The 24620-nt window shown below is 49.1% G+C and overlaps 1 protein-coding gene across 1 annotated transcript in view; it reads left to right on the plus strand.

Annotated features, from left to right (window-relative positions):
• Positions 1 to 2322: 2322 nt before the first annotated feature.
• Positions 2323 to 24620, plus strand: part of LARP1 (La ribonucleoprotein 1, translational regulator) — a 60150-nt gene continuing 37852 nt past the window's right edge. Inside the window, exon 1 of the mRNA XM_070374663.1 lies at positions 2323 to 3084. Coding sequence (XP_070230764.1) covers positions 2646 to 3084 — 439 coding nt within the window. The 5' untranslated portion in view covers positions 2323 to 2645. The remainder of the gene's footprint in view (positions 3085 to 24620) is intronic.

Consider the following 24620-nt stretch of genomic DNA (forward strand, 5'->3'; position numbering starts at 1 on the left):
TAATAGCCTCTCAGTGTAAGATGTGGTCTCATGCCAGTTACCTTGTCTTATCTTCCTTTTGTGGTCCCAGTTTGCTCATCTGGAAAATGGCCTATGGGTGTTAGGAGACCCTCTCTGGGGCAGAGCAGGCCTAGGGGTGCAGATCTCAGTGCTGCTCCAGCCTCCACATAGGGCCTGGTGCTGCTTGTTCAGCTCAGACTGACGCTAGGTAACATGAACAAGCTACTTGTCCACACAGAGCCCTTCTCTCTTCACAAAGCATACCCTTTACCTCCAACTATAGGAATATAGAAAAGAATGACCAACAAGGACCATTATGTCCTCTTTTAAAAAGTTCAGAGATAGTCTAATGTGAATCCTCTTCAGAAAATAAATATAATTAATTAAAAAATAAAAAATAGTGCATGCTAGTGACAGTGTACAATAATTTACTTTCTGATTAAGGGTATATATAATGTAACAACAAAGAATCTGTTTTAATTCATCAAGATCCCTTTAATCATTTAATCATTATCTTCTTTGTATCTCTTTTGAAGCACTGTCCTCAGTCTCTATAATTTACACAGCACTTTGACTGACGTTGTCTCACTTGTCTCACAAAAGCTGAGAGGTTAGAAGCAAGTCAAGCATAATTTACCCCCATTTGTCTACCAGGGAAGAGGGGTCCAGTGAAATGCTGAAAGCTGGCCAAGGTGTGGACACCACGTTATGGAAGAGTTGGGACCACACATCAGATTGTCTGGTTGTCCCCATCAGCACCTCTCCCCAGCGGTCCTGGTTACAACCCTACAACCAGCCTCACCCCTTGGCGGCATTTTCAAAAGGCTGATTTTCAATAAGCCTTCTCTGTCCAGCAGGTCATGTGTTCTAATTCTTTTGGAGATGGCTCACACTCTTGGCTGTTATGTCTTGAGCAGGTGATATCATAGCCAGCCAGAGGCCAGGACTCCTCCAAGTGAAGTGTGGGACCACAAGCACCAGAAGGGTTCTTGCTAGACATGCAGTTTCTTGGTCCAATCCCAGACATGCCTGATTCCAAATACTTTGGAATCTGCATTCAAGGTTTTCCCTCATCATCCAAACTAAAGTAACTGATCTAGTGACCTATTGCCATAGTAGTTACTGTCTTCATGGATATGAGACAAGCTCTTGTTCATAAGTTTGTTTTACTGTCTCTTTCTCCACCTTAGAATGCAAATTCCATGAGGTCCCTGTAAGCCTTTTTTCCAAGCTTTGTTCCTAGAAACCCCGCACAGTAAATATTTAATTGAATATGCACTAAAATTTGAAACCACTGTCTTCATTTTACAATAGGGAAACTGAGGCTCAACTAATGCAGAGTTGGTAAGGGGCAGGACCAGGGTCAGGATAAAATCTCAGATCTCCAGAGTTCCAATTCGGCGTTGGTTCGTTTCCGCCCCAAGCAATTCTTATAAAAACTAAGTCCATCTGAGGGGGAAAAAAAAAAGACATTTCTCGCCCATAAATACTCGGTTTCAGGGCTTTGCCGGGTTGGGGGCTGTTGGTAATTTCCTGCTCACTTCCTAGATGCCCAATGCCCCCAAGGGTTAAAGACTCGTCTTCTAGGCCAGGTGTCGAACTCAACTCGGGACAGTGACCCGGCCAGGGCTGCCTGGGAGGAGCCGTGCACAGTCCGCGGAGGTGAGGCCGGCTCACCCAAGGTCACCCAGGCGGGGCCTGGAGGGGCCAGGCCTATGGGACGCAAGTGAGGCGACAGCACCCCCACCCCATCATCCTGTAAGCTCAGGGTGATATTAATGACTCCTTCCCTAGATTCTGGAGCACCCAACCTAAAGAGCGCGAGCAGGCCCCGCCGGCCGCGTGGCGCGGTCCCATGTGCTCCACCTGCGGACGCTCTCACGCGCTGGCTCTTTAAGACACTTCCCCCTCTTTATACCACCCGGTCTCTCCTACCGGGCTCGCTGACCGGCCCCCCTTCCGAATTGCATCAGGCACGTGCTCGCCCCCGTCCGGTTTGAGTACCCCTCACCCACCAGCCCAGGAGGTGCGCCGAGGAATTGGAGGCCAGGGGCGGGGCCAGGGGCGGGGCCGCAAGGCCCTGCGCGCGCGCTCCCGCCGCCTTCGCCCGCCCGTCGCCCAGGGCCAGCCCCGGCGGGCGCGCCCCCGTCGCGCCGTCCCCTCCCCTTGCCCGCTGCGTCGCGAGGCGCGCGCCCGCCCGCCGCCTGCCGCGGATCGCGTGGTCAGCTCGGCTCGCCGCGCCTCTCCCCCGTCCGTCCATATTGCTGCAGCCCCCGTGCCGGGAAGCCCGGGCCACCCCGGGGGCGGGGGGGAGGGAGGGACGGGACGAGAAGCCTGCCAGGCTCGGGGTGGGGGCTCCTTGCGAGGAACGGGCGGGGGGGGACGCGCGCCGAGGAGGCCTGGACCGCAGAGTGGGGGGCCTTCCTCCCCCCCCCCCCCCCCGCCCCGCCAGCGGGCCTTGGATCTACGGCGGCTGCATCCGACCGGGAGGGGGGGCCGCGCCTAGCGTGAACCCCGACCCTTCTCCGCCCGGACTGGGGCCCAGCGCCCCGGAGGAAGGCGTCGCGGGCTCTCTGAGAGCCAAGTTCGAGGCGGGGGAGGCAGCCTCGGGCGCGCCCGGCTTCTCCGGGGGGGCGGGCGCGCAGATGGCCACTCAGGTGGAGCCGCTACTGCCGGGGGGCGCCCCGCTCTTGCAGGCCGAAGATCACGGGGGTCTGGTGAGGAAGAAGCCGCTGCCGCCGCCCGAGGGCAAGGGAGAGCCCGGGGCGAACGACGTCGGAGGCGGAGAGCCGGACGGCGGCACCCGAAGACCTCGGCCGCCCTGCGCCAAGCAGCACAGGGAAGGCACCGGGCAGCTGGAGCGCGAGAGCCCGCGGCCGCCGCAGCCGCCCGGCGCCGAGGGCCTGGCCGTCAGCGACGGGGAGGAGGGCGGCGGCGGCGAGCCGGGCGCTGGCGGAGGAGCTGCTGGAGTCGCGGGCGCCGGGCGCCGAGACTTCGTGGAGGCCCCTCCGCCCAAGGTGAACCCGTGGACTAAGAACGCGCTGCCGCCGGTCCTGGCCACCGTGAACGGACAGTCTCCTCCAGGTGGGTTTCTGTTTGGTATTCCGGGACCGGGGGCCTCTTCCGGGGACATAGGCGTCCCCTCCCCCAGCGGCCTCCAGGGCCCGGGGGTCCGCCACTGGTCGTAGTGACTCGGGGTTTTTGTTTTTTTTTTTTCCATTATCTCTTGGCTAATTCAGGTCGCCGTGCCCTGCCCCCCTCCCCCCAGCACACTCGGGAACCTGCCCCTGCCGGAGGGCCCGGCCTCCGGGAGGCTACGGCCACCGCCTGGGCCGCAGCGGTTAGTGGGCAACGGCGTGGTCCCGGCCTATCTCGCGGGGAGAGGGGTGGGCGCTGGTTTCGGTAAAAGGGCCCTCTCCCCCCCTACCGCGTGTCGGTGTGAGAGACGGTTTCTTGCCTGAACCTTCCTTGGGAAGCCCCCCGCCCGTGTTCGTTTTGGTAGCGTTGCTATCGTCCCCGTGTTGTAAATGTTTAATGAGTATATGTCATAGGCAGCAAAACGCCCGGCGATGAGTGCATACCGACCACACGGATTCGGGATTTAAAAGTTAACAAGTTTGTTCTCGAGTAGATGGTGTTAGGCGGTAGAATGGCCTTGGGCGACGGCTCGAGGGGTCGGTTACGGGGAGAATGGGGTGAAGAGGAAACCCAACGTGTCATTGAATTCGGTGCTTTCCCTCGCCTGATCCCGGGGACCTTCCGCCTTGAGAGGGAGCCGGATGGCGAGTGTGCGGGGCGTCCAGTGAGGGGAAATGTGAGGCTAGTAAGGGGGCTTGCAGCGACGCGAGGGGCGTGTGGCGGCGGGGGAGGGAGTGGCCGGGCCAGGCCGGACGGGCGGGTGACAGTTGGGCGCCATGCGCCGCGCCGCCGGCCCGCGGGCTGCTCGCGGCCGCTCGGCCTGGGCGTTCGGCGGTCGTCGCGGCGCTCGGGGCGGAAGGCGGGTGCGGGCGGCGCGGCCGGGAGTGTGCGTGTGCGCGGGTGTGAGTGCGCGTCCCCCCTTCCCGGCATTCCTCCGCAGCCGGGACAACGTGGTGCCTCCCCGCGCGGCTGGCGGCATGTGACCGCCGAGCGGCGCGCCCTCCCTCTCACTCCTCGACTTCTTTGGGTCCTTTCGGACCCGGCCCCTCGGGGGAGGTGGGTGTGCGGGAAGTCCCCGCGGAGCCTTGTTAGCGGGGGAAGGAGGGTAAGGAATATGGAGTCTTCGCTGGGCCTTCCTTTGCCGAAAATAGATCGTCGCCTTTGGTGGGGGGCGCGCCCGCCCTGCTCCCTTTGCCGGGCCGTAGAGACACCATGGGGCTGGATTCTTGGGTTCAGGATCTTTTTGCAGTGAGCCGGTATTAAAACCCAATTGGAGCTACTACGATGGCCTGTGGCCATAGCCCTACGGCTTTTTCAGAACTCCTCCCCTTCTGCTTGAGACTGACTGGTTTAAACCATCAAAATGGGGAAAGTTGAAAGGGCAGCTTAATGCTTTCACATTCAAGGGAATAGAATCCCTCGTAGTCCCAGGGAAACCAGAACACCGAATTCTGAAAATGGCATGTTGTAATTTTTATTTCTTTTTAAGATTGCTTCATTTGGGGGAGGGGACCTTTGGCGTTTACTAATAGTACCTCAAACCGTGTTCTCTTCCTTTTGCCCTCCTCCCCTTCCCCCCCTTTTCCTTCCAGAACCCTCTTATGCAAAGGGCAGTGCTGAAATCTCCATTTTCTTGCAAATCTCTCCTGATCCACCCACGGAGGGAGGAAAAGCAATTTGAAGATACTCTTTGGTCCTTCCCCCCTCTTTAAACTCAGAGGGGTATAATCATCCGCAGGAGAGAGCACTCCTCAGAAGTTTAAATGGGGCTACTCACTCTGGCTGCTGCTGCTCTGCTAATGGTGAACCTGCCTTGTGGGTTTTAAATCAGCCATGACATCAGGTGGTGTTGGATGCCTGAGCTGGCATTTTGTGCAAGTCTAGGGGCCCTTGGTAGGGTGCGTCACCGGGGTTATTGATCGTGGGAAGAAGACAGCTTGGCTGGCATCTCTCCTTTACCTCTGAGTAGAAAAGCCAACTTGCTTTAAGTGCCCAAAGCAAAATTCTAAGTCCGGTAGACTTACTCTGTTCTTGTTAGGCAAGAAAGTGTCTTGTCTGCTCATTAGTTTTGAACCTTGAGAATAGTCGTCGACAGACAAACTCTGAATTAATGCAGTAGCTTCTCCGTTTAAGCCTGTTGTTAGGCCTTGAATGCTTTTTGAAGGAGAATTTTGTGGTCAGGGTAGATAGTGGCCCTTTCTTTGAAATTTACATGGATCACTAGCCCTTTTCCAGCCCTGATTTTATTTGGATAAGTTTAAATGTGACACCAGTGGAGTGGCAGTGTGGTCTTGGGAAATTTTGTGTTCTGTGATGCATATGTTTTTGGTGCCTCCTAAGTAAGCCAAAAGCTTTCCAAAGCTTGCTGCAAACGCCTATTTTTAGCTTCCCTTTTGGCTCAGATGCTAGTATTTTAGTTCTTTAAGAGACACACGCAGTAACTAGTAATAAAAATGTTTTGTGATATCCCCCCTTTCTTGCGGGGTTCTCTGTTCTGGTTTAAGTGTCTGTCTTAGTGGTTTTAAGTTTTGGAATTTGCATTTTGGCTTTTTGTATTTCTCTCCCCTAGAATGTTTTGAAAACATTAAAATTTCTTTTCCTTATCCTAGCCACAACTTTTTAAGTATGAGAGAGGCAGGATGTCTCATTTACAAGAAGAAATGAGGGACTTCCGTGATGGTTAAGACTCCCCGCTCTCAGTGGAGGGGGCCCAGGTTCAATCCCTGGTCAGGGAACTAGATCCCATGTGCTGCAGCGAAGGTCCTGTGTGCGGCAACTAAGACCTAGCGCAGCCAATTTTTTTTTTTTTTTAATGAAGAAGATAGCAAAGGTTCTGATGTCAAAACTGCTTGGGTTCGAATGCCAGCTGCTTAGCTGTGCTTCATTGGACAAGATAATTTAACCATTCTGTGCCTCAGCCTCCTTATTATATTCTAGAAATAAAATTATTTATCTGCCTCAAGGGAGCATTGTGAGCATTCACTGTGATGGTACGTGTCAAGTATTTAGTCTGGTGCCTGGCATGTGTTTGCTGTTACACTGTGTCTGGGAGACTGAAACTTTGGGATTTCCTGGGACTTGTTCTGGGTCTCCGTTTTCTCCACCTGTAAAATTGAGGGGGTTGGAGAATGGTGTATTGTCCTTTTCTGGTATTTTATCAGTACTCCCTGAAATATATGGGATCTGTCTCCTTAAAAGTAGACCTTTGCTTCTCCACAGACGTGAAGGACATAGTATGGATAATCTTAAAGGTTGATGATTCAAACAATTGCCTACTTTTACTTTGGAATGTGTTACAACGAATGTTTTTAAAATAAGTTTTAATTTATCTGCCTTTCGTAAAAATTAGCTTTTGGCAGAGTGTACATGTGCTCTTTAGGGCTGTGGGCAAAGGCGAGTCTAACTGAACTAAACATTTGCTGTGTTAAAAGCTTTTTAAAAATCGCTGTGACTGGTATACATGTAGTAGGTAGAGACTTGAGAGTGCATTATCCCCACAAACTTCCAGCACCCCTAGCAGGGAATAAGTGGGTGGATTGTGTGACACTTCTAACTGTGTGTGATAAGAAAACGAACCATTGCTGTGATCTTTTTCTTTTCTCTTTAAAGGAGAGTTGGGGTCAGGCTCTGAGACTTGCATGTTTATATTCTGGGTATCATTTTTTTTTTTTTCTTCCCTGTGTCCCTTTGAAGTACAGCTAACTGGTGGCATGAAATAAAAAAGGATTATAATCCCAGCTAACCCCAGGAATCTTGTGCCACACTGAACTGGCCCCAAATAAACCTCCACTCCCAGTCTCCATTTCCTTCCTGTGTTTGGGCCCTTTCCCATCTTCTTGACCCACCAGTCCCACAACTGGCGTACTAGGTGGGGCATTGACGGGATCTAGGGTATCAGTCAGTCTTGACTGCATGAAGACCTCATGGTGTCAGAGCTACTTCAGACCCTGGCTCCTTCCTTCCCCACCACTAGAAGTGGACTGGATGGAATTAAACAGTCTGTAATTTTGAATCCCAACTTTGTTCCTAACTTCCTGTGCAGTCTTGGGTAAATAACTCAGCCTCTCTAAGCCATTGTTCCTTCATCCTCAAAATGGAAATAGTAATAGTAACTGATTCATAAATATTTAGTGTGATATTTAGCTTAATGTCAAGTATAGAGCATCTAATAAGTGCTAGCTGTAATAAATCATCACCATTATTAGGGGTGTTCATTTTGCATGTAATTCTGCTTGTGTCCAACTTTGTGGGCATTAGCAACCCCCAAACTCTCTCTGAGCCGGTGTTTCTTCATTTGTAAAATAAGAGAATTGGAATAGGTCTAAATGTCTTTAGTGTTTTTAGTATCAAAAGCACTTTTTCTCTGATAAACCCCTTCCTCACAAAAGAAACCAAAGTAGAGCTTTTTGATTTGTTTTTAATTGAGATATACTTGGTTTATAATATTTATGTAATTTTCAGGTATATAGCAGTGATTCACAATTTTTACAAAGCAGAGCTTTTTATATGTGTATGTTTATATCTGCCATTGTGGTTAAGAATTTCAGTTTTGAATCCAAGTTCTGTGAAGGCTGGAGAGGCACTTTTCTGGCTTTGGGAACCTAAGCCAGTTGCTTGGAGGTGTATATCAGAGCAGCCTGTGTAACAGCCAGGCATTAGGTGCCTTACAGTGAATGTGATAACAGAAAGTACACAGTGCTGTCTGTAAAAATTGTGTCTGCCAAATAAAAATTGAACCCACATCTAACAGAATCATAGATCTGTGGGGATAGAAGAATACATTGATGGGCCATGAGGTAGCCGTTATTCAGTTTTTGAATGTGAGAAACTACAGGACAGATTATTTTGTTAGTAAATAAGTGGCGTTAAAAAAATAGAGCAAGGACTTCCCTGGTGGCGCGGTGGATAAGACTCCCATCTGCCAATGCAGGGGACACGGGTTCAATCACTGGTCCAGGAAGAGTCCACTACCATGGAGCAGCTGAGCCCGTGTGCTCCAACTACTGAAGCCTGCGCGCCATAGAGCCTGGGCTCTGCAGCGAGAGACGCCTGCGCACCGCAGCTAGGGAGTAGCCACTGCTCGCCGAGACGAGAGAAAGGCCACTTGGAGCAACGGAGACGTAGCACAGCATAAATAAATAAATGAATAAAAGGAAACTAGTGAATGTAACAGAAATGGACTCAGAACAAACTAGTGGTTACCAGAGGGGAGAGGGGAGGAGAGAAGGGCACCGTGGAGATAGGGGATTAAGAGGTACACAGTTAAGAGATACAAACTATTATGTACAAAATAAGCTACAAGGATGTGTTGTACAAACACGGGGTATAGCCAATATTTTATAATAACCATAATGGAGTTGTTTAGTTTATTGGAGAAGGAAATGGCAACCCCTCCAGTATTCTTGCCTGGAGAATCCCAGGGACAGAGGAGCCTAGTGGGCTGCCGTCTCTGGGGTCGCACAGCAGCAGCAGTTGCTAAGTAGTGTATGACTCTGTGTGACCTCGTGGAGTCCACGAGACTCCTTCTGGCCATAGAGTTTCCCAGGCAAGAATACTAGAGTGGGTTGCCATTTCCTTCTCCAGGGATTGTCCTGAACCAGGGACCAAACCCATGTCTCCTGCATTGGGAAGTGGGTTCTTTACCACTGAGCCACAGGGAAGCCATAAATGGAGTATAACTTCTAAAAATCATGACTCACTATATTCTTCACCTACAACTTATATATATTATTGTACATCAGCTTCAATTAAAAAGTAAATAAGCATTTTTAAAAGAGGGAACTGTTATGGATGAAGAGTTGAGACATCAAGTCAAATGCCTTGTGTGGATCATATTTGAATCCTGATTCAAACAGGTTATATAAGAAGAAATTTTGAAAGTGTAGATATTAGGAAATTATTTGTCAAGTGTAATAAGGGCATTATGATTATTTTTATTTGTTTTAAACTCCATAGCTGGTTATATTGTACACCTTTTGGTGAAGAACTGTTATGTTAGCCTTTATAAAGGCGGGCTTAAAGCTCTTTTCCTATAGTTCAGACCACTTTCTGCTCTCGTAAAGAAAGCATACAATCGAGACACCCTTTGAAGGGGAGAAGGGAAGGAGGCCTTCCCCAGAAACCTGTCCCTTGTTCTGGGCAGGGTGTTTGAGTTTTAAACTCACTGGGAGATAACATCTGCTGGGGAGGGAGAGATGCTTTGGAGGTGGTGTGGGGCCCTGGGCAGGTAGGGGGTGGTCTCTTTAGTTCTGAACTCTGAACCTCCCTGGGGGGTGGAATCTCTTGGCTGACCCACTGCCTCTGTGCAGTGGGACCTAGGTTAGAGTAAGCATTTTAGAGCTGTTACTCGGCACTCTTTCCCTCCCAAAGGAAGGGAGATGAGGTGAAGCAGTGGACTCGAAACCACAAAAACCTCTTTAACATGGAGGGCTTGGCAGATGGGACTGCCCCTGTTTGCAAAATCCAAGACAACCTCAAAGCGGGTAATTAGGGTGTTGGGGCCTCCAGAGGGCTCCCAAACCTTCCTGGCTGGTCCAGAGTGATCTAAGGGAGTAGCCAGGAGAGGACAGCCTTACTTGCTGCTAAGTCACTTCAGTTGTGTCCGACTCTGTGTGATCCCATAGATGGCAGCCCACCAGGCTCCCCCGTCCCTGGGATTCTCCAGGCAAGAACACTGGAGTGGGTTGCCATTTCCTTCTCCAGTGCATGAAAGTGAAAAGTGAAAGTGAAGTCGCTCAGTTGTGTCCGACCCTCAGCGACCCCATGGACTGCAGCCTTCCGGGCTCCTCCATCCATGGGATTCTCCAGGCAAGAGTACTGGAGTGGGGTGCCATTGCCTTCTCCGGCCTTACTTGCTAGAGGTTCATAAAAGAAAATAAATTTTGATACCTGGCTAATAGAAGGACGGGAAACAGGGTGAAGGGGCAAAGGGGTAGGTGATGGGATTTCAGTCAGAACGTGCTATTTCTCTTGTTCACAGAACAGGACTAACCCCTATGCTGAGGTGGTTCCAAGGATCAAATTGATACCTCGTTATGGGGTAGCCCAGTTCACGACTTGAAATGTCCCACACAGATGTAAGTGGTTTAGATTCCAGAAGATGCATTCCAAAGCCAGGTTCAATTGACCCTTGAATAATATGGGTTTATGCTGCATGGATCCACTTATGTAGATTTTTTTCGGTAGATACTCTAGTCCTACGGTCTCTGCTGTCCGCAGAACCGCAGATGAGAGCAGCAGCAGATACCTGGCACAGCCTATAAACTTATAAGTGGATTTTTCACTGAGCTAGAGGTTGGTGCCCTAACCCCTGAGTTGTTTGGGGATCGACTGTATATGTGTCAATAGTTTGTGGTAATTACCCATTCTGAGGGGTTATCCATGCCTTTGCTAAGTGAAGATTGATAATTTGGAGGTAGCCTAGGGTGTCTCCGGAGAAGGCAATGGCACCCCACTCCAGTACTCTTGCCTGGAAAATCCTGTGGATGGAGGAGCCTGATGGGCTGCAGTCCATGGGGTCACGACTGAGTGACGTCACTTTCACTTTTCACTTTCATGCACTGGAGAAGGAAATGGCAACCCACTCCAGTGTTCTTGCCTGGAGAATACCAGGGACGGGGCAGCCTGGTGGGCTGCCATCTATGGGGTTGCACAGAGTCGGACACTGAAGTGAGTTAGCAGCAGCAGGGTGTCTTCATGAGGGATTTTCCCAGAATCAGAGGGACAGTCTTGATGGGATCTTTTCTTCTGGCTGTATCTTTGGACTGACAAAGTCTTAGGTGTGAAAAGTAAGGAATGTGGGCTTTTATGATGAACTTTGTAAAGCTGTCCACATAAATCTGACATACAGTGAGAAACTTCACCCACTTTAGTTTGAGGTGTTACTGGTAAACCCAGTTGGAGCCTCTGTCTGAGGCCTGGTGTTCAGGGAACTTGGTATAACCCTCCATCTTTGATGTGGTAACCACCTTCCCCTCTGGACATACATTCCAGCAACTCCAGATAGCCTTCTCTTTTCCTTGCCTTTAAATGAAGTTCCAAGCGTTTCAGAGGAACTGAATTCAGTCCCATAGTCGCCGGGAGCCATCTCGATACATGGTCCACCTGAACCCTGTATGGTTTTAGTCTCGCTTTGACATACACTAGCTTATTGAAACTCTTGATAACCCCAAGATAAGTAATAGTGATATTGCAGTTATCGTTCGTAATCTTCTCAGCAGACACTCTTTTTTAACCCTGCTTCACAGATGAGGAAAGTGAGCCTCAGGAGAGGTTAATAAGCAACTGTCCTCATTGCTCAGACTGAAAACCTGGGGGTCATTCTTAGCACCTCTTTCTCTGTTGCCTTATATCTCGTTTACCAGGACATCCTTTTGGCTTCTAAAAACTGTGACCAAAAGTAAACAGGTAACTGAAGTGGGGCTAAAAAGACCGCCTGCTGAGCAGATTACAGAGGATAATTGCAATATCAGTATTACTTACTTTGGGGTTATCAGGAGTTTCAGTGAGCTAGTGTATGTGGAGAGGAGACCAGAACAGGTCAACTGTGACCAAAGGTGAACATTTTTACCACCTCCTCGGCTGCCAGCCTGGTCCATGTACCACTGCTTCTCACCTGGAAGGTTGCAGAGCCTCTACCTGGTGTCGTGTCACTCCTGCTTTAAGTCCTCTCACGGCTTCTATGCTATGCTATGCTAAGTCACTTCGCTCGTGTCCGACTCTGTGTGACCCCATAGACGGTAGCGTACCAGGCTCCCCCGTCCCTGGGATTCTCCAGGCAAGAATACTGGAGTGGGTTGCCATTTCCTTCTCCAATGCATGAAAGTGAAAAGTGAAAGTGAAGTCGCTCAGTTGTGCCCGACTCTTAGCGACCCCATGGACTTCAGCCCACCAGGCTCCTCCGTCCATGGGATTTTCCAGGCAAGAGTACTGGAGTGGGGTGCCATTGCCTTCTCCACACGGCTTCTATAGTGGAGTGAAAATTCAGAGTCCTTAGAGTGTCTTAAGCTGACTCCCCAGACTTCCCCTTGCCCCGACCCTGAGCTCTGACTGCATCTTTCACCACTTTCCCCCTCCAACGACGTGACTCTTTGCTTTTCCTGGAGCATGTTGTGCTTCAGGGCTTGTATTCTTCAGTGCTGTTCCCCCAGATAGCCACGTGCACCACGCCCTCAGTTTCTTCCGGTTCCTGTTCCATTCCCTGGGATGGAGAGGCCTGCCCCTACCACCCTGTATTAACTGGCAAACTGCGTGCACCTTATGCTGTATCTCATCCCTCTTACCCTGCTTCAGTTTTCTTTTTAGTTTTTATCACTGTTGGATAAGGGTCTTTGGTATTTGACCACTGCTTTATTTCCAGCACCTAAACATGCCTGGCACAGAGTAGGCAGCTCAGTGAAGGTTTAATTAGTGAATGAATGGATGAATCTCATACTTTTAGCAGCGTCATTCATATTTTGAGTCTGGTGCAGAGGATACCATAGTGAATAATAAAAAGTTGTGTTGACAGCGCACACATTCTCGATGCAGTATGGAAGATGCTGTGTGAGACTGTGGGATTCTTTGGGAGTGCAGCAGGGGGCACCCAGTTCAGTCCAGGTCAGAGTAATTGTTCTGGAGGAGGCAGTGGCTAAACTGAAATGGGAAGGACAGGTAAGAGTTATCTGAGAAAAGACCTGAAAAAAGGACTCATTCTTGGTTGAGGAAAGGCCGAGAGGTTCAGGGAACTGAGTAGCTCCTCGTGGCTGTGGTATAAATTCCGATTTTAACTGGAGGGCAGTGGAGAGCTTTAGAAGATTTTAAGTGAGAGTCAGGTTTTTGTTTTTGAAAGTTTGCTTTGGCCACACGGGAGAACCTCTTAGGTTAAGAATAGATGATTTGGGGTTTCCTGTCTTATCCTGTGGGGCAAGGTTCCCAGATTAGAAGGGAGCAGACTTCTGAGACATTCCTGAAGTATAGGTGTAGGACAGATACCGGTTGTCATCCTTCAAGGATAGGGAGCAACTCCAGCGTATGGGATTTCTCTGACCTTTCAGAAGGCCAGCGTAGTTGGAATGCAGTAGCTGGTGACTGGCCTAGGCTGAGTCCACGCTTGAGCCAGGAGCCCTATCTTGCTTGCACTGCTGCAGCTGTTTAGGCGGGAAGAGGAGGCAGTGGCCCTGAAGTAGTGGCAGAGGGACAGGCTTCCATACAGGAGTCCCCACCTCCACCTGGGAAAATACCTATGTAGGGGACTTCCTAGGGCCGCAGTTGGACTGTCTGCCTCCAGCCTCTGTGCAGCTTGGCTTGGTGGGCTTTGCCACACATAGCTCCGGGCACAAGGTTTTCTTCCCATCAGAGCCACCTCCTTTCAGCTGAATTCGAGCCATTTTTACACCTGAGCTAACAGTGGGTTTGCATCTGCCCATAGGCAGTCTGAGTTTCTGAGAACAGTGGGCTTTTGAGAGCCAGGCTTACCCTGACTTGTGGCCAGTTATCAACTCTGTTCCTAATGCTCTGCACAAATGGGCTTAGATGTCCTTATCTCCCTTTCAGAGGAGGAGTATTTACAGCTGGAAGGGACCCCGGAGGTCCTTGAATCTAACTAAACCATTCGTTTACAGGTTAGGTACTTCCGGCCCAGAAAGGAAATAGAGTTGCTCAAGGTCACAGTCAGTTCAGAGTACGGCTGAGACTTGAACCCATGTCTCTTTGCTCCTATTCCGGTTTTGTTTTCACTCCTCTGGAGGCAGAAGTAGAGCGCTGACTTTGTAGTTATCCAGTTTGAGTTAAGCCCAATCACCTACAGAGTGAGTGCCCTCAGATAGGTCGGTAACTTCTGGCTTCAGCAAATGGAGTTATAACTGGAGTACCTGTGTCCTAGGATCACAGAGTGTGCACCAGGTGAAGGCGAGTGCTCAGCTGAAGCCTGGCAAATAACAAGTGATGACCGCTCTAAGAGTGTCATCTTTTGAGGTCTTGCATTTGACCCAGGTCTTCAATTTGCTAACAGAGGTCAAATGCTAAATCTTCTGTCTTCCTGGGTCCTCTCTCCCCCTCATCCCTGTTGCTTGTCCTGGGGATACACAGGAAGGCAGCCCATATCGCTTAGAGCCAGCCCTTCCTACCTGCCCTAGGCTGGTACACAACTTCATAGTGGAGGGGCATTTAAGGAGTCCCTGGGGGCTATAATCCTGCCGTGAGAAGCCCACGTTGTGGCACTTGGGAGTGCCCTAGTGGTAGAGTGTTGGTGAGAGGACAGCTCAGGTGCTTTGCAGTGAAACCCTCCCGCTCCATCTTTGGTATCTTTCTGCAGCTTTGGATTTGTTTGAGGGAGTGGAGGTCTCTTTGCTTTTCCTGTTCTTTATATATCTTTACAGTGATAGTGGCTCAGATGGTAAAGCGTCTGTCTACAATGCAGGAGACCCGGGTTCAATCCCTGGGTCGGGAAGATCTGCTGGAGAAGGAAATGGCAATCCACTCCAGTACTATTGCCTGGAAAATCCCATGGACAGAGGAGCCTCGTAGGCTACAGTCCATGGGGTCGCAAAGAGTCGAACACAACTGAGCGACTTCACTTACTTACTTACTTACAGTGATATGAGGAAGAGAGGCCAATTATGTGGGTGGAATAACCTAGTTTGGGTTTTGTCCACAGTGGAGCTGAGTGTAGGGGGCGGAGTTTGGCCCTGGTGAGAACCCCTTTGGCCATGGTGAGAGCCCTCTGGATGCTACTTCTGGGGAGTGGGAGCGAGACAGGAAATTAGGAACACACGGAGGCGGCTGCTCACTGTGATGCATGCCCCTTACTGTGAATAGGGGATGGTTGAGAGACTAGGATAATTTTTCCCAGACCATCAAAGCTTGGGGTGGGTGGCAGTGCGGTTGTTCTAAAGTACAGCATTTGAACAGACCTGCTTCAAGTGGCCCTACAGGTAAAGCTCTGATGGCAGGTGGGAGGTGGAGGGTCAGTAGGTTTTGACTCTGGTCAAGGAGTAGCTTTTAGCAGTGCCCTCAATGGATTCAGCTGCTACTGTAGGTCCTGGGTTCCCTGTCATGGTGATAGAACTTAAAGAGTTTGGATGGCAGTTTGCTCTAGGGTTCTGCAGCTGTAAATTGGCAAAGTACTTTTCTAGATTGATTCATTCTGAAAATTTTTGAGCACTTGTTAGGTATCAGGCTCCAGAATTCAGGGGTAAACAAGACACAAAAGCCATGATGGGACTTTTGTCTTGAAAGGTAGAAGTTACACATGTTTATTCACTCTGCTTACCACCTCAGATCCAGTTCAGCCTCCTAACAGAGTTTGATTACCCTTCCATTTAAAAACAATTTAAGCATCTGTGTTTTAAAATCAAGAAAATGTATCTGGAAACCTAGAGATTTTTTGGTTTTTCTTTTGAAACTTAAACTCTGAATATACAAAAAAAAAAAAAAATGAATTGTCTACTTTAAATGAGTCAATAGCATGGAATGTGAATTATATCAATAAAACTGTTACGGAAAAAAATGAGAAGACCTGGCCACACTGAACCTCTGTTCCTTTATGACGCACACATCCAGCGGCAGGATCTAGCTTTGGTCTAGGTCACCTGTGTGAGGTCTGTGGGCTCAGACTCTGTGTATTTTATCATACAAGGGAGAGGGGACAGCAGTCTGTCCAACCCACAAGCTGAGGCATGTGCTTATTGGAGAATCAGAGAGGAGAGGGAAGAGTTCATGGGCAGGAATTGCAGTCCTGGAGGGGGTCTCCTTATCCACCTTTCTGAGGTAGAGTGGATATGATGGGAGACAGGACACTCTGGGCATTTTGGCCTGAGGGCTCAGGGCAGAAAGGGAAAGCTTTCTGAATGCTGAAGAGTGGGCTTGCCAAGGAAACATGGTTATGTTAGGCCCCGTTGAGACTTCACTCCCTTTCCAGCATCTTTGAAATGGGTGTAGCATCCTTGATAACATTCTCCAAGGCCCCTTCTAGCTCAGATACCCTTTGGGTATGAGAGCAGCTAAGGCAGATGTTACTGCCTCAAGCGGAGTGGGGAGGATGCTGGCTAGAGGCCTTGTGCCTGCCTATTCATGATCCTACTCTTCGGGCAGTGAAACTAAAGCTCACAGGAGCACTGAATTCACTCTGGGGCAACTGACACTGAAAAGAAGCTTCTCTGTGGCAGTGGTGGGTGTGAGCCCTGTAGGATAGGGCAGAAGAATTGGGGACCAGCTTTCTAGTCCCAGAGGTTTGACTCATGCGCTGAGGCACCTTGGGCGGCTGACTGAACCTCTTTGGACTTCCTTTCCCTTTTCTGTAAATGAAAGCGGTCAAGCCAAAAGACTTTTCAAGGTCCTTTCCCACAGGATTAAGTTCTGTGTATCAAACTGGAGGTTAGGTCTCTGGTTTGAGAAAGATTTTATCTGATGGGGATTGCTTTCCCCCACATGATAGGACCAACTTTAGAGTGTCATCCCCAAGATCTTGCCCAGGGCTGTGGGATTCTTCTGCTTAGGCATTCATTCTGCCCTAGGCTCTTGGGGAGTTCTGGGCCAAGGGGAGTGCCCCCATCAGTGTGCACACAGTGGTGGCCCATCCTTGGCAGGAATGTTGTTGAGAAGATCCTGACGTCTTGAACCTGGTTAGATGGGGCAGTTGCTAAGACTCCCCTTCTGGCCTTGAGACTGAGCCTAGGCCTGGTGGAGGCCACAGTGCAAGTATCAACCAGTTCAGTGAGACAGTAAACCAGCCCATCTCCAGAGATTGTCTTTTTTTATTTAGTGTGTATGTGTGCGTGTGTGACACAATTAGCAGATATTTTACGGTAAGCAGGTGTGATTTTGAGAATCACATTAGACTGTGATTTCCTCCCGTAGATATTTGGTAAGTTTTTACTCTCGGATTGTATATGTCTTCCTCACATACAGTGCCATTTCACTGTCATATGCCTGTCCATAACCTTTACTCTGGAATTATGTCCTGGCAGATCAGACAAGCATCATATGCCGCTCATTTGCCACAGAGGGTTTCAGATATCCCGTTTTAATTTGTGGCCCACCCTGGGGGCCTCCGGGCTTTCCTCAGAATATGAGCTCCTGCTCCACTTTCACCTGTTGCTCAGCACTGGGGCACTGCTGGCCCCTGAAAAGGGTGAGGGGAGTCCCGGAAAGGACACCTGGGAAGGGAGGCCCCTTCCTGGGGGAAGGGAACACCTGGATGCTGTTCCCCCTTTAATTTGAGGAAGTCAGGGGGGCCTTCCAAGGTGCATGGGCTAGAGGGGTGGATAGGGAAAGAGATTGTCTCTTTTTAAAAGAATTTTAAAGAGGTTTATTTGAGCCCAAATTGACACTGTAGCCTGGAACTATTAACTGTTTTGAGGGGAGGGAGATTTTGGCCACTTGGCATGCAGGATCTTAGTTCCCTGACCAGGGATTGAACCCATGCCTTCTGCAGTGAAAGCACAGAGACCTAACCACTAGACCACCTGGAAAGTCCCCTCAGGAGAGTCTCTTGAGTATTCAGAGTATTCACGCTTATCTAGAGAAGCGCTGGGACTTGAGCCTAACCTTTGTCTGGAAAGAACTAATTTGGCTGCCACCAAAGTGAAAATCACTCATTTAACACATTTATTTCAGGAACCCAAGTGTTAGACCTTGGCACTATTGATGGAAAGAAGACAGAAGAGGCCTGCACTCACAGTTCACATGCTAGTGGAGTGACACCGTAAGCCAGCAGGGTAGTTCTGGTTATCTGTTAATGCCTCACAAATCACCCCAAAGCTTGGTAGCTTAAAAAAACAGCCCTGGAGAGACTTCCCTGGTGGTCCAGTGACTAAGACTCTGCACTCCCATTTTAGGGGACCCAGGTTCAATCCCTGGTCAGGAAACTAGATACCATATGCTGCAACTGAGAGTTTGCATGCTGCAATTTAAGATTCCACATGCTGCAAGGAAAATTGAGAGATCCTGTGTGCTGCAACCGAGACCCAGCGCACCCAAATAAATAAAAAACAAAACAAAAAACAGCCCTGGATCCTGGTGTATGTGTGACTTTGTGTGCCTCCTCCAAGAGTGGAGATTCTGTTTCCCCCAGCCTTGTGGAATTTCTGAGCTCAAACCCTGCTGGCCTTGAAAGCCGGATTCTCTGTGGGCTCCTTCTGTCATTGCTGGACTCCCAGGCTGCGAAACCTGACGTGGGGCTCAGAACTTTTACTCTTGTGACAGAACTTCTGTGGTATAATAATTATCCAGTTTGTGGGTCACCCACCTGGCAGGTATGGGATTTGATTTTATCTCGATCACACCCTTCCTGCCATCTCCTTGTGGCTTTGTCTTTGGATGTAGAATATCTTATTTTGGTTGGTTCTAGCAGTGACATTGTACAGGAGACAGGGATCAAGACCATCCCCATGGAAAAGAAATGCAAAAAAGCAAAATGGCTGTCTGAGGAGGCCTTACAAATAGCTGTGAAAAGAAGAGAAGTGAAAAGCAAAGGTGAAAAGGAAAGATAAAAGCATCTGAATGCAGAGTTCCAAAGAATAGCAAGGAGAGCTAAGAAAGCCTTCCTCAGCGATCAATGCAAGTAAATAGAGGAAAACAACAGAATGGGAAAGACTAGAGATCTCTTCAAGAAAATTAGAGATACCAGGGGAACATTTCATGCAAAGATGGGCTCGATAAAGGATAGAAATGGTATGGACCTAACAGAAACAGAAGATATTAAGAAGAGGTGGCAAGAATACACAGAAGAACTGTACAAAAAAGATCTTCACAACCCAGATAATCATGATGGTGTGATCACTGACCTAGAGCCAACATCCTGGAATGTGAAGTCAAGTGGGCCTTAGGAAGCATCACTAGGAACAAAGCTAGTGGAGGTGATGGAATTCCAGTTGAGCTGTTTCAAATCCTGAAAGATGATGCTGTGAAAGCGCTGCACTCGATATGTCAGCAAATTTGGAAAACTCAGCAGTGGCCACAGGACTGGAAAAGGTCAGTTTTCATTCCAATCCCAAAGAAGGGCAATGCCAAAGAATGCTCAAACTACCGCACAATTGCACTCATCTCCCACGCTAGAAAAGTAATGCTCAAAATTCTCCAAGCCAGGCTTCAGCAATACGTGAACCGTGAACTTGCAGATGTTCAAGCTGGTTTTAGAAAAGGCAGAGGAACCAGAGATCAAATTGCCAACATCCTCTGGATCATCGAAAAAGCAAGAGAGTTCCAGAAAAACATCGATTTCTGCTTTATTGACTATGCCAAAGCCTTTGACTGTGTGGATCACAATAAACTGTGGAAAATTCTTCAAGAGATGGGAATACCAGACCACTTGACCTGCCTCTTGAGAAACCTATATGCAGGTCAGGCAGCAACAGTTAGAACTGGACATGGAACAACAGACTGGTTCCAAATAGGAAAAGGAGTACATCAAGGCTGCATATTGTCACCCCGCTTATTTAACTTATATGCAGAGTACATCATGAGAAATGCTTGGCTGGATGAAGCACAAGCTGGAATCAAGATTGCCGGGAGAAATATCAATAACCTGAGATATGCAGATGACACCACCCTTATGGCAGAAAGTGAAGAGGAACTAAAAGCCTCTTGATGAAAGTGAAAGTGGAGAGTGAAAAAGTTGGCTTAAAGCTCAACATTCAGAAAACGAAGATCATGGCATCCGGTCCCATCACTTCATGGGAAATAGATGGGGAAACAGTGTCAGACTTTATTTTTTGGGGCTCCAAAATCACTGCAGATGGTGATTGCAGCCATGAAATTAAAAGACGCTTACTCCTTGGAAGGAAAGTTATGACCAACCTAGATAGCATATTCAAAAGCAGAGACATTACTTTGCCAACAAAGGTCTGTCTAGTCAAGGCTGTGGTTTTTCCAGTAGTCATGTATGGATGTGAGAGTTGGACTGTGAAGAAGGCTGAGCGCTGAAGAATTGATGCTTTTGAACTGTGGTGTTGGAGAAGACTCTTGAGAGTCCCTTGACTGCAAGGAGATCCAACCAGTCCATCCTAAAGGAGATCAGTCCTGGGTGTTCATTGGAAGGACTGATGCTAAAGCTGAAACTCCAGTACTTTGGCTACCTCATGCGAAGAGCTGACTCATTGGAAAAGACCCTGATGCTGGGAGGGATTGGGGGCAGGAGGAGAAGGGGACAACAGAGGATGAGATGGCTGGTTGGCATCGCTGACTTGATGGACATGAGTTTGGATAAACTCTGGGAGTTGGTGATGGACAGGGAGGCCTGGCGTGCTGCGATTCATGGGGTTGCAAAGAGTTGGACACGACTCAGTGACTGAACTGAACTGAACTGAGCAGGTTTTTTGTGTTGTTGGTGGTGGTTAAGCATTTGGTTGAGATTTTGGTGTTTTCTAAGAAGATGTCTCCACTGGAAGATTAACTAACCTGTCACACTATTTATTTCTTTGATGGTGGTTGGACTGCACGTCACAGGCCTGCAGGGCCTCTGTTGCCCAGCTTCAAGACCTAAGAAAGAGCCTGGAGTCAGCAACAGTAGTCGGTGGTTTAATGGATGGAGGGAGCTTTCATGTCTGAAGCAAGATCCTGGAGCCACACCTCATCGTGTGGTGGATGACATGGCAGGGCACACGGGCATCTTCACTGGGGTGGCGGGGGGGAATAGGGAATCTACTAGTTATACCAAGAACAGCCCTTGTATTCAGTGATTTCATGGGATAGGAGTTGAACATGGCTCGCCCAGGCCATTCTTCTTTTCTACATGACAGTGATAGAGGTGACAGGTCCTGGTCTGCAGGGCCCACCGGAGCTTCACTCAACGTGTTTGCGGCCTTGACAGGGTGATTGGAAGGCTGCGTTCATCTGGAGCTGGAGTGCCTTCGGGTGACCTCTCCACCACTGTGATTTCCAAGCAGTAGGACTTAGTATCCATACACAGTGGCTTGGGGCTCTCAGAGAGTGTTCCAGGAGACAGGAAGTAGATGCGCTCAGTCTTCTAAGGTCCTGGGCCTGAGCACACTGATACAGTATCACTTTTGTCATAGTGTGTTGGTAGAAGTCACAGATCGCTCTGAGAAGGAAGGGGAGGGGACACGGGTCCTGCTTTTCAATGGGAGGAATGTCAGTTTGCTGCCATCTCTATTACTACTTGGCAGTTTCTGATAGTGGTGAGTGCTGTTAAAGGAACAGTAACTAAGAAATAAGGATTTGGGATTGTGTGGGTGAGGGTAGCTTCAATCAGGGTGTCAGCGAATACCTCTAAGGGTGGGCCAAGATGGGATTGATAAGGAACCTGCTGATGAGGAATAGCAGGTGCTAGGTGGGGATGAGTTTAGTGTTCTCCAAGGAACTGACCTGAGAGGCTTTTGGAGGCCAGCTTAGGAAGTTTGGGTGCTGTTCCGAAAGCAAAGAAGGAGGTGGCAGGAGCTGATTTTTCCATTCTGTGGAGAGTGGATTGGGGTTGGGGCAGAAAGGCCAAGTTAGAAGCAGGGAAACCCCGGGAGAAACTGCTGCAGTTATCCAGAAAAGAGATGGAAAGGAAGAGATGATGGCATAGTGCCTTGGGCCATTTGACTAACTTAATGTCCTGTCCTTGCCTCCTCCAGACTAGGTCAGTTTAAGAGGAAGTTTTCTGATTGCTATTTCTTACTTCCTCCTCTTTTCTCATACTGTCCAGGAGTCTCTTGGCCCCAGAGCCAGGAGGAGTGTGAGTGTTTTCCAACTTCCCTGCCCTGTCCCAGGCCCCATCCTTGAGGGGGAGGGGGAGTCGCATGGGCTCAGGCATGGTAAGGCCTGGAGATGGGGAATGAGCTCGATGTGGTCTCTCTCTGTCACTGTTTTCTGTTCCTGACTTGTCGGAAACTAGAGTGGCTTTTTTATTTCAGGTAAGAACTTCAGGGTGGGGTCAGAGTGAACTGACAGAGCTGAAAGTCTAGAGATCCCTGTTCTGATTTCAGCCTGGCTCTCACATTTCTCTTGGCTGGACCTTCAACTCTAACAACTTGTATGGAGGGATTGGATCCCATGCTCATGAATGCATTGTCCATCCTTTGCTGATGTGCCTTTATCTTGCCCTTGGGCTTAGCCGGGGGTCCTCAAACCTACCTCAGGGGTAGCTTGCCTTGTTGAAGACACATGCCCCAGGGAACCAGGCCAGATTGTCCAGAGCTTCCACTTCTCTCCTGATGAACAAAGACCTCACACACATCTAATTCATGATCTTGGTTAATATTCACATTCCCTTGGGATCTTCCTACAGTCCCGATCCTGTTTTACAGACCAGAAAACCATGGTTCAGAGAGGTTCAGGAATTTGCTCAAGGCTGCTTTGTAGTTGGTGGGATTCCAGCCCATGGCAGACTGAATCCAGACTTCTGCCTTACTTACCATCTGGGTTTGCATTCTCCTGGACCACAGAAATATACGTACTTCACCTGAAAAAAACTTTCTGGGAGAGAGAGGACCCGCACAGATCTTCAGAGAGCAGGAATCTCTGCAGGCCCTGGTGGCCCAGCCTGGAGGTCCCAGCTTTGCCCGCCCTGGCCACCCTCAGTGGGTATGAGCCAGGCCCTGGAACTTCTGATTCTGCTGGGGAGCCCTGGCACCTCTTCCTTCAAGAGATGTTCCTCTTCAGCTCTGTCAGGCCACGTGCAGCCTGCTGGAAAGAGCCCTGCTGACCTTGTGGTTTCTGGGCATGGCCTCCCAGCCAGTGGGAGGGGTGGGGACCACTCTCTGTGGGCATTGGGAAGCTCTCAGGCTCTGGGTTATCAAAAGGGATGGGAAATACTATTATGTGTTGAGTCTTTTAACTTCTTTTGAAGGGGAGATCTTTTCAGCTTATTCAAGCAGCACCAGTTCATTGTAGGAAGATGTCAAAATGTGTTTCAGTGAAAATAAATCCCTTGATAATCTGTTCCACCAACCGCCATAAATACTACTAAGCCACGATACCTTTTTAGATCAATTGCTGCCTAATAAATACAGTGCAAGCCATATATATAACTAAAAACTTTCTAATAACCATATTTTTAAAAAGAAAGGTGAAACCAACTTAATATAACCCAGCCAAGATAATCACAATATTTTCATTTCAGCATATAATCAGTATAAAAATTATTCTTTATACTGTCTTTTAAATCTGGTATATCTTTTATACATTTACCTAAAGTGCTTACTTCTCAGTTCAGACTGGCTACATGTGTTCAGTGTCCACATGTGGCTAGTGATTACTGTATTTGACAGCATATTTCTAGATTTTTTCTTCTTGAGTCACACACTAGTATATTTTGTATGTATTATATATGCACATACCTTTTTAAAAAATAGGGCTATAATATTTTGTGAGCCAAAATTTTTCCCCAACTTAGAAACAGAGGCTTTCAGAGGCACTTAGGACCCTCAAAACAGGCTTGGTAAAGAGGGTCACGTCTTTCTGGTGAGGAAGGTTAAGGAACTGGCCAGTACTTCATTACTGCCAGTGCAGATGCACATGCTCTGGTTCTCTGCTGGAGCCCCTGCTCTCCCACTGCCCCTGCAGGCACCTAGAGTTGATCTGTACCCTGTGTGTGAGTGCACGCACACCACTCTTTTGCTAAGGGAAGCAGGCCCACACAGGGGAAGCTACTGACCAAGGCTGTTGTACAGGGTGCAGCATTTAAAACCCAACACTCCCAATGCCCAGGTCAGTGCTCTTTCCATCACACTCAGCTGGCTTCCAACAGCTTTCTGCTTGGGTTTGCAACTAGCCAGAGCACAAAGCGTGGTCAGAGGTAAGAGCTGGGCAGAGCCCTCCACTTGGGTTTGTCCTGGGATGCCCACAAAGCCCACAGCACATCCCCAGTGGAGGCTGACCAGCAATGGGACAAAAACCAGCAGGGCCAGAGTGAGTGCAGAAGGGAACATGTATGGATTGGCCTGGGTGAGGTCAGGACTTAGAAATCTCTAAATAATTGGTTAGTTTGTCGAACAGTGCTGTTGCCCTAGCGCAGGGCCAGTTTCACACCAGACCACTTTTGTGGCAAGAACCTCATTTCTTAGCAGGTCTGAGGTTTGTAGGAGCCTGGTTTCATTTTTTTTTTTCTTCTTCCCCACACCCAAATCTTTGCCTCAGATTTTCAGCCTGTAAAATGGGGCTGCATTCTAGGCATATCACTAGCCTGCTTCTGTCCACCCCTTGCCTCTTCATAGGAGGGCTGGGATGAGCAGCAGCCCTGGGTTGGGTTTCAGATTAAAAGTGGTCAGATTTCTGACGATTGGGGTTTTGAAGGCTAGGTGGATTCAGGATATCCAGTCTTCCTGTCCCTTACTGTAGCACCCAGCAGCCCCAAGCCAGGCCTCCAAAGGCTGGGAGGGGTCTGCTTCAGGTACCAGGAGTTGGCAGGTTTGTACTCCTCTGGGAGCTCTGAGGAGCTGAGGTGGGACACTGTCCAAGGTGGGCTGCGAGAGCTGAGGATTCTAAGCCACCATCCTTGATTACTCCTGGGGTGTAGTCTTACTCATCAAGTCCTTGGTTGGAACAGTTGGTACTGCCTTTGG

Source organism: Bos mutus, chromosome 7 (genome assembly GCF_027580195.1).
Source record: "Bos mutus isolate GX-2022 chromosome 7, NWIPB_WYAK_1.1, whole genome shotgun sequence".
Classification (NCBI taxonomy): Eukaryota; Metazoa; Chordata; class Mammalia; order Artiodactyla; family Bovidae; genus Bos; species Bos mutus.